The 14641-nt window shown below is 44.9% G+C and overlaps 1 protein-coding gene across 1 annotated transcript; it reads left to right on the top strand.

Moving 5' to 3' along the window:
- Positions 1-583: 583 nt before the first annotated feature.
- On the top strand, positions 584-10896 carry orc4 (origin recognition complex, subunit 4). Its single transcript, XM_012829288.3, has 14 exons — positions 584-792; positions 1137-1208; positions 1397-1473; positions 1976-2066; positions 4735-4810; positions 4947-5032; positions 5463-5511; positions 5676-5827; positions 7656-7829; positions 8433-8519; positions 9061-9169; positions 9628-9723; positions 9811-9878; positions 10623-10896. Exons 2-14 carry the CDS (start codon positions 1152-1154, stop codon positions 10803-10805), a joined length of 1305 nt encoding a protein of 434 aa, XP_012684742.2. The 5' UTR covers positions 584-792; positions 1137-1151; the 3' UTR covers positions 10806-10896.
- The last annotated feature ends 3745 nt before the right edge of the window (positions 10897-14641 follow it).

The raw sequence follows: 14641 nt of genomic DNA on the forward strand, positions 1-14641 counted from the left end.
AGAGATGATGAAGTTTCAAGAACTTTTGTATACTGTACAGTTGTGACCTGTTATGAGCAGCGTTTACGACAGGTGACATACAGAACATATATGGTTTCTCACATCAGAGCTAGTCTTATTTTTTTCTTGTTACAACAATGTTTACAGCTTAAAAAACTCCCAAAAAACTGTGATGTTCCACACAACTGCACTTAAACCATAAGGAATTTATCTCAAACCATACTGATACCTCAAAGGGTAAGTTCATTTAGCAGATGCCTGAGTCAAGGACCTTACGGCAGAAGGTTCCGGCTATGTATGTAAACAATTTCAACATACGTAGATGCAATCCTTCCAGACACAAAGCTTTGCAAGTCATACAGGTAACAATTATTCAAGTCCATTAAATACCATACCGATTTGACAGCAGCCTGGTAACCCACTTACTGCGCAGTATAACACTGGACTGGCATGTGGAATAGTGTAAATATAAACTGATTCAGTGCGAGGAATACATTTATAAATAGCTTAGGTGTGTTTGAAAATTAAAGTGCACAGGGTTACAGAAGATAGACCACAGGCTTACCAGCCTCGTTCTGACACCCCACACCAACAACCCCGGATATGCTCAAGATAGCCCTTCCCGATTTTGTAGTGTCTCTGTTCTAGGTCCGAAAACTTCCTTGTGGCAGGATTTTGAGTTGAAAGTTCACAAATGGCGCGGAAACACTAGAGAGGAATTTGTGTGGTGTATTTGTCAATTTCAGTTATTCTTACATTTAATTTAGCACCACGTTTCAGAAGCAAACTCCAGTAAGTATGCTTGCTAACTTGCTAACTATAAGAGGCATGACTTCATTTGAAACGTTTAGCTCGTGTTTGCGCTCTCATCATGGTTCTGTTCTAGAGGCGAAGTTAGGTCAGATGAGGATGTGCTTATAGTTTAGCGTTACTGTCCACTGGCTACAGCAGGTTACTGGAGACGTAGGAAGACTGTTGCCCACATCCTGCACAAAACTATCGATGAGCAGCTACGTTAGCATTCGTTTTTGTCGCAGTGTGACAGCATCTCGGTGGTACGAGGGACGGTGTTAACACATCAGCCTTGACCCCAACAGTGGCTAATGCTGTTCCCCCCCCCCCTCCATCTCGACCAGGTAACGAACAGAGCCATGAGCAAAAGAAAGTCAAAGGAGAGCCATATGACAGTCGGGGAGTGTGTCTCACAGGTTTGCATTTGGCCATATTACTAATTGATCTGGATGTCAATGAATGGATGGATGGATGGATGGATGGATGACTTTATTACCTTCGATCAGCACATCTTAGTTGAACTATTGATTTTCACGTTGTCTTGTAGCATTGACCTGTTCAAGATTGTCGGCAACTGTGCATGTTTTTGTGTGTACATCTGTAGGCACAAAAATGTTTGAGGCAGAGGTTTTGTCGGCAGGAGCTGTCTACCCGACCCATGGGTCTGGAATCTCAGCACAAGTAAGTGTGATGGGTATCCAGCTACTGACCTACACCATCTTTTATACTATTTATTCCTTTACGATGATGTTAGCCTTAGAACAAAGGACTCAGCAATCACATCAAGTATCTTTGACTGCAAGTTGTATTGATTTCCCCCTTGAAAAGAATAAACACGGTTTTGAACCCAGAGAAACAGTCAGTGTTGATGTGAGCATTGGTAAGGTTAGTGAAAACACAGCTCGACAGGCATACCCTGACCTCCCCTTCATGACAGGCTGGGTGCTACCCCAGCCCAGCCCAACCCCACCCCTCTCACCCCCACCTTCCAAGCACCTGTCCTTGTCATTGAGCTGTGTGTGTGTGTGTGTGTGTGTGTGTGTGTGTGTGTGTGTGTGTGTGTGTGTGTGTGTGTGTGTGTGTGTGTGTGTGTGTGTGTGCGAGAGAGATGGTGCTGGAGGGGTCTTGGGCGTAGAGGGTTAGAGTTACGGAGCTTGTGGTCTTCTGCTGCCACTGCTTTCAGGCACTTGCTGGAGCTGCTGAGGAGAACGGCTGTTCACGGCGAGAGTAACTCGGTACTCATCGTGGGACCCAGGGGATCTGGCAAGACAATGGTATGAATGAGGCGCTCTGTGTTCATGTCTGTGTGCGCTCACCTTCAGTCCCTCCCCACCCTGGCTACCAGACTACACTCCCAGCCGTGTGGCTACTGTAGAAGTCACAACATTGCCCTCCAATACTGACACACACACACACACACACACACACACACACACACACACACACTACGAGCCATCAGAAGAGCTATTCCCAAAGACGGTGTTGCTCTCAGTCTGCCAACTGGTGTTTGCATGATAACAATATCCCCTGGCTGAGCGTTGGGAAAGCTGACTGGAGCAGTCCTGGAAGAGTTCTGAAATAACAGAACCAGGCCCACGCTGGCCCCTCCAGAAACTGGAGCGCTGGCTTTTTGTGTGTGTTGAGTGGCTGCATTATACGTACTGTATGTAGCAGAAAGTGTGTTGTGGTGACGATTCTTCTGCTATTGTTCCTGCTGAAGGAAATTGATACCCATATCAGTTTCTACATTCAATTTAAGGCAAGATGGAAAAACCCCATCAGTAACAGGAGTGGAAAAACAGGCAGTGTGGGGCTAGATGTTGAAATAAATACCCAGGATTTAGTGTAGCAAATAAACAGTGATTCATCTGGCTGTACCGCTGTGCTGATAATAGAAACCTTGAGCAGCCAATGTTGTGTTATATAGGGAACTACACTACCGTTCAAAAGTTTGGGGTCACTTAGAAATGTCCTTATTTTTCAAAGAAAAGCACTGTTTTTTTCAATGAAGATAACATTAAATGAATCAGAAATACACTTTATACATTGTTAATGTGGTAAATGACTATTCTAGGTGGAAACGTCTGGTTTTTAATGAAATATCTACATAGGTGTATAGAGGCCCATTTCCAGCAACTATCACTCCAGTGTTCTAATGGTACATTGTGTTTGCTAATCGCCTTAGAAGCCTACTGGATGATTAGAAAACCCTTGTGCAATTATGTTAGCACAGCTGAAAACTGTTTTGCTGGTGAGAGAAGCTATAAAACTGGCCTTCCTTTGAGCTAGTTGAGTATCTGGAGCATCACATTTGTGGGTTCGATTATACTCTCAAAATGGCCAGAAAAAGAGAACTTTCATGTGAAACTCGCCAGTCTATTCTTGTTCTTAGAAATGAAGGCTATTCCATGCGAAAAATGGCGAAGAAACTGAAAATGTCCTACAACGGTGTACTACTCCCTTCAGAGAACAACACAAACGGGCTCTAACAGAGTAGAAAGAGAAGTGGGAGGCCCCGGTGGACAACTCAGCAAGAAGACAAGTACATTAGAGTCTCTAGTTTGAGAAATAGACGCCTCACAGGTCCTCAACTGGCAGCTTCTTTAAATGGTACCCGCAAAACGCCAGTGTCAACGTCTACAGTGAAGAGGCGACTCTGGGATGCTGGCCTGATGAGTGGCAAAGAAAAAGCCATATCTGAGACTGGCCAATAAAAAGAAAAGATTGATATGGGCAAAAGAACACAGACATTGGACAGAGGAAGATTGGAAAAAAGGGTTATTGACAGACGAATCAAAGTTTGAGGTGTTTGGATCACACAGAAGAACATTTGTGAGACGCAGAATAGGTGAAAAGATGCTGGAAGAGTGCCTGAGGCCATCCGTCAAGCATGGTGGAGGTAATGTGATGGTCTGGGGCTGCTTTGGTGCTGGTGAAGTGGGAGATTTGTACAAAGTAAAAGGGATTTTAAATAAGGAAGGCTATCACTCCATTTTGCAACACCATGCCATATCCTGTGTACAGCGCTTGATTGGAGCCAATTTCCTCCTACAACAGGACAATGACCCAAAGCACACCTCCAAATTATGCAAGAAATATTTAGGGAAGAAGCAGGCAGCTGGTATGCTGTCTGTAATAGAGTGGCCAGCGCAGTCACCAGATCTCAACCCCATTGAGCTGTTGTGGGAGCAGCTTGACCGTATGGTACGCAAGAAGTGCCCATCAAGCCAATCCAACTTGTGGGAGGTGCTTCAGGAAGCGTAGGGTGAAATTTCTACAGATAACCTCAACAAATTAACAGCTAGAATGCCAAAGGTCTGCAATGCTGTAATTGCTGCAAATGGAGCATTCTTTGACGAAAGCAAAGTTTGAAGAACAAAATTAATATTTCAAATAGAAATCATTATTTCTAACCTTGTCAATGTCTTGACTATATTTTCTATTCATTTTGCAACTCATTTGGTAAATAAAAGTGTGAGTTTTCATGGAAAACACGAAATTATCTGTGTGACCCCAAACTTTTGAACGGTAGTGTATATAGTTTGACCTCGTAACACTATGTAAAGCAGAAATCATTAGCACGTATTTAGTGTTATATTGAATTTTAGAGTTACACTTTGAATGAACCTTTATACGATCTCCAACTTACTTGCATAATTTCCAGTCATATTCTATCATTATTTTGTTTACCTCCCTTGTTGATTACTTTGGGCTTTTAGAGACTTCATGCACCCATACGCTCTGGCTTGTCTGTTCATGTACCAAATTGGACAGATGGTCTCAGGATATGTCTGTATCTGCTTTGACTCCTCAGGATATGTCTGTATCTGCTTTGATCCCTCAGGATATGTCTGTATCTGCTTTGACTCCTCAGGATATGTCTGTATCTGCTTTGACTCGTCAGTTACTGATGGTCTCTGTGAATCTGCTTTGACTCCTCAGCTACTGAGCTACGTCCTGAAGGAACTACTGCAGGAGAAAGATGTTAAGAGTAACATTATGTTGGTGCATTTAAATGGTGAGTTTTTTTTCAGGAATGTATGTACACATTCTAGCACTTATATTTATATATAAAAATATTAAAAAAATATGTTACCCTTATAAACATTCTTGTTATTTAATTCATAGATGATAACGCTGCTCTGCTCTTTCAGGGTTACTGCAGACTGATGATAGGATCGCCCTCAAAGAGATCACAAGACAGCTCAACTTGGAGAACGTTGTTGGAGACAAAGTTTTTGTAAGTGATATCCACAAGCCATCCTGTGAGGATGATAAATCGTATTGGTTGACCTTTCACCCCAAATCTACACCCGGGTCAGAGATGGGGGAGCATGCAGAGTAAAGGGCATGATCAGCAAAGCTGGACTGTGGTCGCTTGTGTAACTAGGGGAGAGAGTATTCAAACCGATAGTCTCTCTGAACATTCAGCAGCCATTGTTAAATGATAAAGGCACTTTAAGGAGACGCACCCCTGAGCTTGAGAGCCAGTGAAGCTCTGGGCACATCAGTCTCTCAAAATGAGTTTGTTTTTAAACTGTGAAATGCAGTTTCTTTGTTTTTGCTAATTTATGCCGTTTTTGTCTTTGTGTGTTTTTAATCGTGCAAAGAGGCTACCATGATTGGAATGTTACTGTGCGCTTTGATGACACGCTTGTCTACTCTTTCAGGGTAGTTTTGCTGAGAACCTTGCGTTCCTTCTGGAAGCACTCAAGAAAGGTAAAAGCTCATGTGATGCCATGGAAATACTGTCCTTAACAAATAACAAATTGTGGTGTGTTACCATAACATCGCAATGCTCCATGTGTGATGTGTGTGTGTGTGTGTGTGTGTGTGTGTGTGTGTGGACAAAGTCACCATGCATTGACCCAGTTTCTCTCTAGGTGACCGTCACAGCAGTCGCCCAGTGATCTTCGTGCTGGATGAGTTTGATCTCTTTGCCCACCACAAGAACCAGACGCTTCTGTACAACTTGCTGGACGTCTCGCAGTCTGCCCAGGCTCCCATCGCAGTAGTGGGCCTCACCTGTCGACTGGTGCGTCTGCTTCACTACATAAACCCTTTCCTAATGCCAGGCTCCTGTTACATTACAGTGCACATGCCATCAATGCATACATGTACGTATAAAGCTGTTTAAAGTCCGAAGAGAGGAATGGTCCGGTAGGGAAGAGTAAGACTTAACAGAGAAAATAAGGTCAGTTGTGTACTGTGTAGTAGTTGACCATTAATACAAACCTGTTAAAAACCAGTGCGAGGGGGAGCTGTAGTGCAGTGTTAGCATTAGCATACCATAAATGGGTGTAGGACCCATTGCGCTCCCAATTTCCTGAGGGCCCAGATTCGATTCCGTTCTGAGGTGATTTCTCGAGCCAACTCTGTCTCCCACTCATTTCCTGTCATATCTTCACTGTCCTATCAGATAAATGCTAGAAAAGCCCCCCCCCCCCCAAACAACAAAAAAACACCAAAAACAAAAACCAACGTGAACTGTACCTCAGCAATGTGTGTTTTCACTTACCTTGCAAGTCAGTTAGTTTGTGCTCTTGGTCCTCCTGCTCTCTCTAGGTTTCTCAGCCTCTCTCTCTCTCTCTCTCTCTCTCTCTCTCTCTCTCTCAGCCTCTCTCTCTCTCTCTCAGCATCTCTCTCTCTCAGCCTCTCTCTCTCTCAGCCTCTCTCTGCTTCTCTCTCTTTCTCTGCCTGTGTGTGTTATGTGTGGTTCTCTATCTCAGTATGGTAACTGTGGTTCTCTCTCTCTCTCTCTCACTCTCTCTCTCTCTCTCAGTATGTTAACTGTGATTCTCTCTCTCAGTATGTTAACTGTGGTTCTCTCTCTCTCTCGCTCTCTCTCTCTCTCTCAGTATGTTAACTGTGGTTCTCTCGCTCTCTCTCTCTCTCAGTATGTTAACTGTGGTTTTCTCTCTCTCTCTCTCTCAGTATGTTAACTGTGGTTCTCTCGCTCTCTCTCTCTCTCTCAGTATGTTAACTGTGGTTCTCTCGCTCTCTCTCTCTCAGTATGTTAACTGTGTTTTTCTCTCTCTCTCTCTCTCAGTATGTTAACTGTGGTTCTCTCTGTCTCTCTCTCAGTATGTTAACTGTGGTTCTCTCGCTCTCTCTCTCTCAGTATGTTAACTGTGGTTCTCTCGCTCTCTCTCTCTCAGTATGTTAACTGTGGTTCTCTCTCTCTCTCTCTCTCTCTCAGTATGTTAACTGTGGTTCTCTCTCTCTCAGTATAACTGTGGTTCTCTCTCTCTCTCTCTCAGTATGTTAACTGTGGTTCTCTCGCTCTCTCTCTCTCTCAGTATGTTAACTGTGGTTCTCTCGCTCTCTCTCTCTCAGTATGTTAACTATGGTTCTCTCTCTCTCTCTCTCTCTCTCAGTATGTTAACTGTGGTTCTCTCTCTCTCTCTCTCTCTCTCAGTATGTTAACTATGGTTCTCTCTCTCTCTCTCTCTCTCAGTATGTTAACTGTGGTTCTCTCGCTCTCTCTCTCTCAGTATGTTAACTATGGTTCTCTCTCTCTCTCTCTCTCTCTCAGTATGTTAACTATGGTTCTCTCTCTCTCTCTCTCTCAGTATGTTAACTATGGTTCTCTCTCTCTCTCTCTCTCTCTCAGTATGTTAACTGTGGTTCTCTCGCTCTCTCTCTCTCAGTATGTTAACTGTGTTTCTCTCTCTCTCTCTCTCTCTCTCTCTCTCAGTATAACTGTGGCTCTCTCTCTCTCTCTCTCTCAGTATGTTAACTGTGGTTCTCTCTCTCTCTCTCAGTATGTTAACTGTGGTTCTCTCGCTCTCTCTCTCTCTCTCAGTATGTTAACTGTGGTTCTCTCTCTCTCTCTCTCTCTCTCTCTCTCTCTGCCTGGTCAGGATGTGCTGGAGCTGCTTGAGAAGAGAGTGAAGTCACGCTTCTCCCACCGGCAGATCCACCTGCTCAGCTCCATGGGCTTCAGCCAGTACCTGGAGACGGTGCTCTCCCAGCTGAGTCTGCCCGCCGACTTCCCCGACACCAAGTTCTCAGACGAGTGGAACGCCAACGTTAAGGTGAACTTCATGGTCTGGAAAGTACTAGAATTTGAGACAAACAGATTCAAGCACAGAAAGCCAGCGACATTAATTTTGTACTAGTGCAAGCTAAATTCACAAGATTATGTATTTGTTCCTTCCCCTCGACCTTAACCCCGACACTTAGTGTCTCACTCTCATACGTGAGTGGGACACTGACACTTGCGTTCCATGAGCTGGTTGGAGCCGTACTTATAGCCGTACTTATAGCCATACTTATAGCCGTACTTATAGCCGTACTTATAGCCATAATTATAGCCATTCTTTTGAGCCTAGCCTAGCTAGCTTGGCGTGAAGCTCGCCGTGTTCAGTGAATGGTGGGCAATAAAAGCAAGAAGGGGTCAGGGGTTGATCTATGGTATTGTGGAAGTGCTTGGCCTTTGCTTGTTATGTTGAGATATATTTATAGTTTGATCAAAACATACTAAAATGTTTAAATTTTACGTTTCTGGAAGGGCAAAAAAAAGAACTAATTTGACACACACGTGTTTTCCATAGCATGGGTCTGAGTGTGCTGGCCATTCTGAGTGGTGAAGGACTGTATTCATCTTTTTCCCGTGTGCTTTATTGTCCTCCATCTAGAAACTGTGTGAGGACAAATCAGTGGAGGACGTTCTACGAAAACACTTCAACAGCAGCAAGGATTTCCGCTCACTGCACTTGTTGCTGGTAAGGCTGTAATCTTGCTTTTGTCAAATGCACTCCCCACCACACAGTCGACTTGCCTGTGTGTGTGTTTGTGTCTGTGTGTTTAAGTGTTTGTGTGTCTCTGTGTGTGTCTGTGTGTCTGTGTCTGTGTCTGTGTGTGTGTGTTTGTGCTTTCATAATGCTTGGTTTCATAGACTGCACTTTCATTTGTGGGAGTTGCTCTGAGCATCCTAGTGTCTGAACTCTCCCTGTGTTGTGGTTAGCGTCACCCACCTTCCTCCACCACAGCCCCCCCCCCTTATGCTTATTTACCGTCGGGGCGCTACAGATTTGTGGGTCTTAAGTGGTCTCTGAAGCTGCGCTGACTAGTTAGTATGGGAACAGCTGTGCTAGAAACTGGCCTTTGTCTGACTGTTTTGTGTGGAGTGTTAGTGTGGTAGGTCATTGTGGTTCTCCTAGGAGATTAATGTGTTTGTGTTTGTGTCTGTATGCATGTTTGTGTGTGTGTGTGCGCATGTGTGTGTGTGTGTATGTGTACGCATGTGTGTGGCCCACACCGCAGCTGCTGGTGCTTGGCCGTGTGACGGTATCAAACCCTGTCATCAAGCCGGCCGACCTGCTGGAAGTTGGCCGCTTGAGCAGCGTGGACTCCAAGGCAAACATTCTCCACGGTGAGAGCTGCAATCACTATGCACAGCTACGGGAGCACAGGGCACATAGAATAACAAAGAACGCAATAGAAGCCGCTTTACAATACAATGACAATAAAGGCTTTTCTATTTTCAATTCTATTAAGGCCCCAAAACGTTTAGAAATGTTGAAACGTGGAGTGCCTGAGTAGAATCTCTGAAATGGTTTAAAGGGATGGTCAGACTGATTTCGGCTCCTTAGCTATACCTCATATTTAACCCCGTCTCTGGACTCTGGAAGTACAATTTTGAGGTTCTTGTACTTTACTTGAGTATTTCCATTTCATGCAACTAATGGAATGCATCTAATGGAGTACTTTTACATTGCTGTATTGGTACTTTTACTTAAGTGTGTGTGTGTGTGTGCACAGGTGTGTTTTAAAGTTCCCATGCATCGTGTGTGTGTGTGTGTGTGTGTGTGTGTGTGTGTGTGTGCACAGGTGTCTCTGTTCTGGAGCTGTGCCTCATCATTGCCATGAAGCACCTGAATGACATCTATGAGGGCGAGCCTTTCAACTTCCAGATGGTGCACAATGGTGAGGGGGGGGAAGCACCAGACACGGGTAGCTCTGTAGTAATCAGTATAATGACAAGATGATTACATTTCTCCTGTGCTCTTCCAGAATTCAAGAAGTTCATCAGCAGGAAGTCACACTCCATCCACAACTTTGAGAAACCAGTCGTCATCAAGGTAAGCTGTCATGAAAAAGCAGGACCCCAAAGACCCCCCCCTTCCCCCCCCCACCTCGCTTTTTAAATGTTTTTTTTATTTCTAAGTTCAATATTGTTCCAGTATTCAATTTTCAATTATAATATTTTATGTCTAGATTGTTGGTGTTCTTAAGTGGTTAAAAGGACTGACTCTTAACTGGGCATGATCCAGAACAATTCAAGCCTGATATGCCGTTTGACTGCCATCTGGTGGATATCCATGGACATTGCACACTCCAGTGACAGACTGACCTGCTGTATAAATAGATGTGTCACTGTTTCAATTTGATAATGTTTCAAATCAAATTGAAACATGTAAATACTAGAGGAGCACTCAGTGAGTGCAGACCTCTGCCAAAGCCAATATGCCCTATTTCACAATGTTAAAAAAGAAAGAAAAAAACTCCCTGGATCCTCCCCTTGATTCGGATCTGGTCCAAAATGTAATGGATTTTTCCTTGGTCCGTGCTACACCCCACCACTAAATTTCATGAAAATCGGCCTGGTAGTTTTTGCGTTATCTTGCTGTAAATCAGACAAAAGACACAGAAAACGTAACCTCCTTGGCAAGCCTAGATAGTAATGGAAGTTTGTGTCTGTATCTGTGTCTGTGTGTGTGTCTGTCTGTCTGTCTCTGTGTGTGTGTGTGTGTGTGTGATCTGTTTAGCAGTGAATAGTCAATAGAGCATCCATCAGCGTTTGTGTCCTCTCTGTGTGTCTGTAGGCCTTTGAACACCTCCAGCAGCTGGAGCTGATCAGGCCAGTGGAGGCGTGCAGTGTGAAGATCCAGAGAGACTACCAGCTGATGAAGCTCATGCTGGACCACACCCAGGTCATGGAGGCCATACAGAGATACCCACAATGCCCCACAGATGTGCGCCAGTGGGCCTTCTCAGCGTTCGGCTGATGCCTGGACTGTACGTTCATTACGAGGATTCTGATACGTTGACTGACGTTGACTTGGGTAAAGAGGCTTCTCTGCAGATTGTGCATCGTGTGATGTCTTCTGGATGGATTAAACACACAGTGCCTTGGACCACCTTTAGGTTGTGTTATGTTGTATAAAAAGAAGTGTATTTTTGTATGTCATCACACATTTTCATAGTAATAATGTAAAAATAAAAACTTTCAGTTTGTAGCCCACTGTGATATTTATTTGATTGATGTTTTATGATGATTACTGTGCTATGGGGGAGAGTGTGGAGGAGTCACTGAACACATCGGAGTCCGAGCTCAGAGCAGTCACTATACTTTAATTGAAAGGAATAGCATACATTTTTCTGTACAACAATTAACAATCACTTCCAACCAGGCCTTCTGAAACAGTTCGTGAAATACTTTTCATTTCATTTTTTTCTTTTCTTTTTTTTGCAAAGCAATTAAAAATGGCAAGTCCGTTTGAAAAGACATCGGGTCAGTCCCGGTCGGTCTGGTCCGGTCCGGTCCGGTCCGGTCGGTGCTGCGGACTGACCGAGCGACGGCAGACTGAGGGGTTCTAGCGACACGAACCCCACGTGAACACCCGCCCACCCGGCCGCGCTGAGCTAGCCAGCCGCGTTTCAGAGGTAATGCGTTTATAGAGAGGAGGAAAATGAGAAAAAACAAGCCAACACGCTGCTGCTGGTCAGGGGGGGGAAGGGGGATCCAGACACCTGGTTTAGAGGCAGACCTGAGGAAGTTCACTCGGAGTAAAAAGAGAGCCCTATGGCTTTGGTTTGCTAGGAGGTTTAACACTTCCTCAGAGTTAGCTTCTCCAGGTCTGACACTGAAACACGTCCTTGGAACGCCCGTCTGATGCCTACTGGAGCACTGACACGCTGCTGGAACACTGGGCCGCCGTTGATGCCCGTCTGATGCCTACTGGAGCACTGACACACTGCTGGAACACTGGGCCGAGGCTGATGCCCGTCTGATGCCCGTCTGATGCCTACAGGAGCACTGACACACTGCTGGAACACTGGGCCGAGGCTGATGCCCGTCTGATGCCTACTGGAGCACTGACACACTGCTGGAACACTGGGCCGAGGCTGATGCCCGTCTGATGCCTACTGGAGCACTGACACACTGCTGGAACACTGGGCCGAGGCTGATGCCCGTCTGATGCCTACTGGAGCACTGACACACTGCTGGAACACTGGGCCGAGGCTGATCGCTGGGATCAATTCAATTTTCGGGGGGGGGGGGATGAGGTGTGTCTGAGGTAAATTATGAGCTGATGTTTTGTCACGGTGCCGTTGGTAAGGTAACATTTGATCCTTGTTTGAACAGAAAAAACTCAAAGCCTCACCATGACAACAAGAGACTGTTTTGTTTGGGGGGAGGGGAGGGGGGGGGGGCACTGACATAAATTAATACAATTAAAAATAGATATATAAAATAAACAACAGTACAATCTTATGGAATAATAACCTTTTTTAAATGTTTTATAAAGAACTGATTTGCTTTGTGATATCTTTGAAAATAATAGACACAACCTCATGCTATATTCACAATCTAAAAACAACATTCATATTTACATAAATGTGCATTTTCTATAATATGCAGCCAATCCAGTTGGGTTATCATCAGTACTCTTAATATATATATTTCATGGCTCACACCAACAGGGGAGAAGGGGAGTCATTTCTTACAAAAGAAGGCCTGTACCTCCTCTTGTGAGCCTGGCCTGGGATAGGGGGGAGAAGAGAGGGATCTTACTGTACAGTAGAGACTGCTAGAGGCCGACGGACCTCTGAAAGGTCCCGGGGGGCGGGTGGGACTGGGTGCCTAGGAAGTGCTGATTGGTTGGGGAAGGTGTCTAGGAAGTGCTGATTGGTTGGGAGACGGAGGGGGTGGGGGTGGGCGCAGGACACCTGTGTCAGAACCTCATTACCACTGACTCAGTCTGTCTCTGTCTGTTATGGGGGGGTTCAGGGCTACATAAGAGGGGAAGGGGAGGCTGAAACTCACAAGTTATTCGGCCTCTCAGGAGAGAGTCGAGGCCTGTTTGTTATTGACACCACCATTGCTGTCACACTGCTGCGCTTTCTAAATACACACACACACACACACACACACACACACACACACACACACACACACACACACTGATAACAACCCACCAAGCAAGTTGCACCGCAGATCCACTACACATCACAGGAACACACACTCACACACACACGTGCACACTCACACACTTGCACACTCACACGCACACACTCACTCACACACACTCACTCACACTCACACTCACACACACACTCACACACACACACACACAGACACAAACACTCGCTCACACACTCACACAAAGTGACAGGATATGGTGGTGTCTTGTTGGCACTGCTCCTGCAGACTGTTCAGGCCATGGGCTAGTTCTGCTAAACTAAACCCCCAAATCCATCTTTTGGGGTGAATTATTTTTGCTTTTTTGTTTGTTTGTTTTAATAAAAAAAAAATGCTACAGTCTCTGTAGAAGGTTTTTTGTTTGTTTGTTTGTGGTTCCAAGGTGAGTGGAACCACGGTTGGTTGCATAATTGCTGTAACTTAGAAAAGCATAGTACTGTATCCCTGATGTTGTTGCTGTTGTTGTTGTTGTTGTTGTTGTTGATGTGTTGTTCCAGTTGATGACCCAGCTGAGAAAGCCAAGACGAAGGAAGAGAAGTCGAACAGGTAGAGTTAGCGCAAAAAAATGGCGAAAAAGAGAGACTCATAACTTAGTGTAATCAAATCTGTTATGGCAATATGAAAATTTCCTGAAGAGAAAAAAAAAAAAAAACAGATCTGAGAAACTGTCGGTCAAACCACGAGCACTTCAAGAATAACACTTGATCTGCTGTTATGCCATTTGGGGTTTGTATGTGGGAGAGAGATAGAGGGCTGGGGGGGGGGCACTGCCCATCCCTCAGAAACACGCTGAAGAGGAGAGGAGGGGGCTTAAACGATGGCACCAGAATTAACAAAAGATAGCCGCTCGGTTATGGAGGATAGAGTGTGTGTGTGTGTGTGTGTGTGTGTGTGTGTGTGTGTGTGTGTGTGTGTGTTTGGGTCCAGGTGTCCACAGCGACAGCTACCTGAGGCAGCTCACAAAGTGTGACACCCGCGGACCTTAAGGGGGGTCTTACAAAACGCAAAAAATCAGGACCCACAGGAAATGACATCACTGTTCGAAGCAGAGGAGGTCCTGTGTCAAACCTCAAAAGAGGAAAAGAAGAGAAGAAGAGAGAGCAAACACTCAACAGGAAGGAAACTGATCAGAGGTCACGGGCTGATCAATAAAGTGTCAACTAGGCTATGCATGTCACAGCAAACCAAAACTAGAAGAGCATTTTTTAGTGTCACTTCTTCACATTAACAAATCAAATCCTCACGGATGGAGAGGACGAGTGTGTACAGTATCCTTTCAGGAAAAACAACAAAACCAAAAACAAAAACAAACAAAAGTGCTTGAGAGAGTTAAGTGTTAGGTGATGCTGTTGGGAGAACTGACGCAAGTGCATGAGAGAGAGAGAGAGAGAGAGAGAGAGAGAGAGAGAGCAGGTGAGAAACGACATGTGAAGGCATGAACATCCGGAGGTCAGAGGTCAAACACTGGTCTGGAAGTATGGCCTTAGCATTTCTGTCTGTTGGCATCCTCAATTTAGCCTTCACAAAATGGCTGTAGTGATTCACATTGTTTTCTTTTGTTTTTTTTCCAATCCATGTTTGTCTTCCTCATGTCTTTCGTTCAAGTGTGTGTGTGTGTGTGTGTGTGTGTGTGTGTGT

This window comes from Clupea harengus, chromosome 21, assembly GCF_900700415.2.
Source record: "Clupea harengus chromosome 21, Ch_v2.0.2, whole genome shotgun sequence".
Taxonomy (NCBI): domain Eukaryota; kingdom Metazoa; phylum Chordata; class Actinopteri; order Clupeiformes; family Clupeidae; genus Clupea; species Clupea harengus.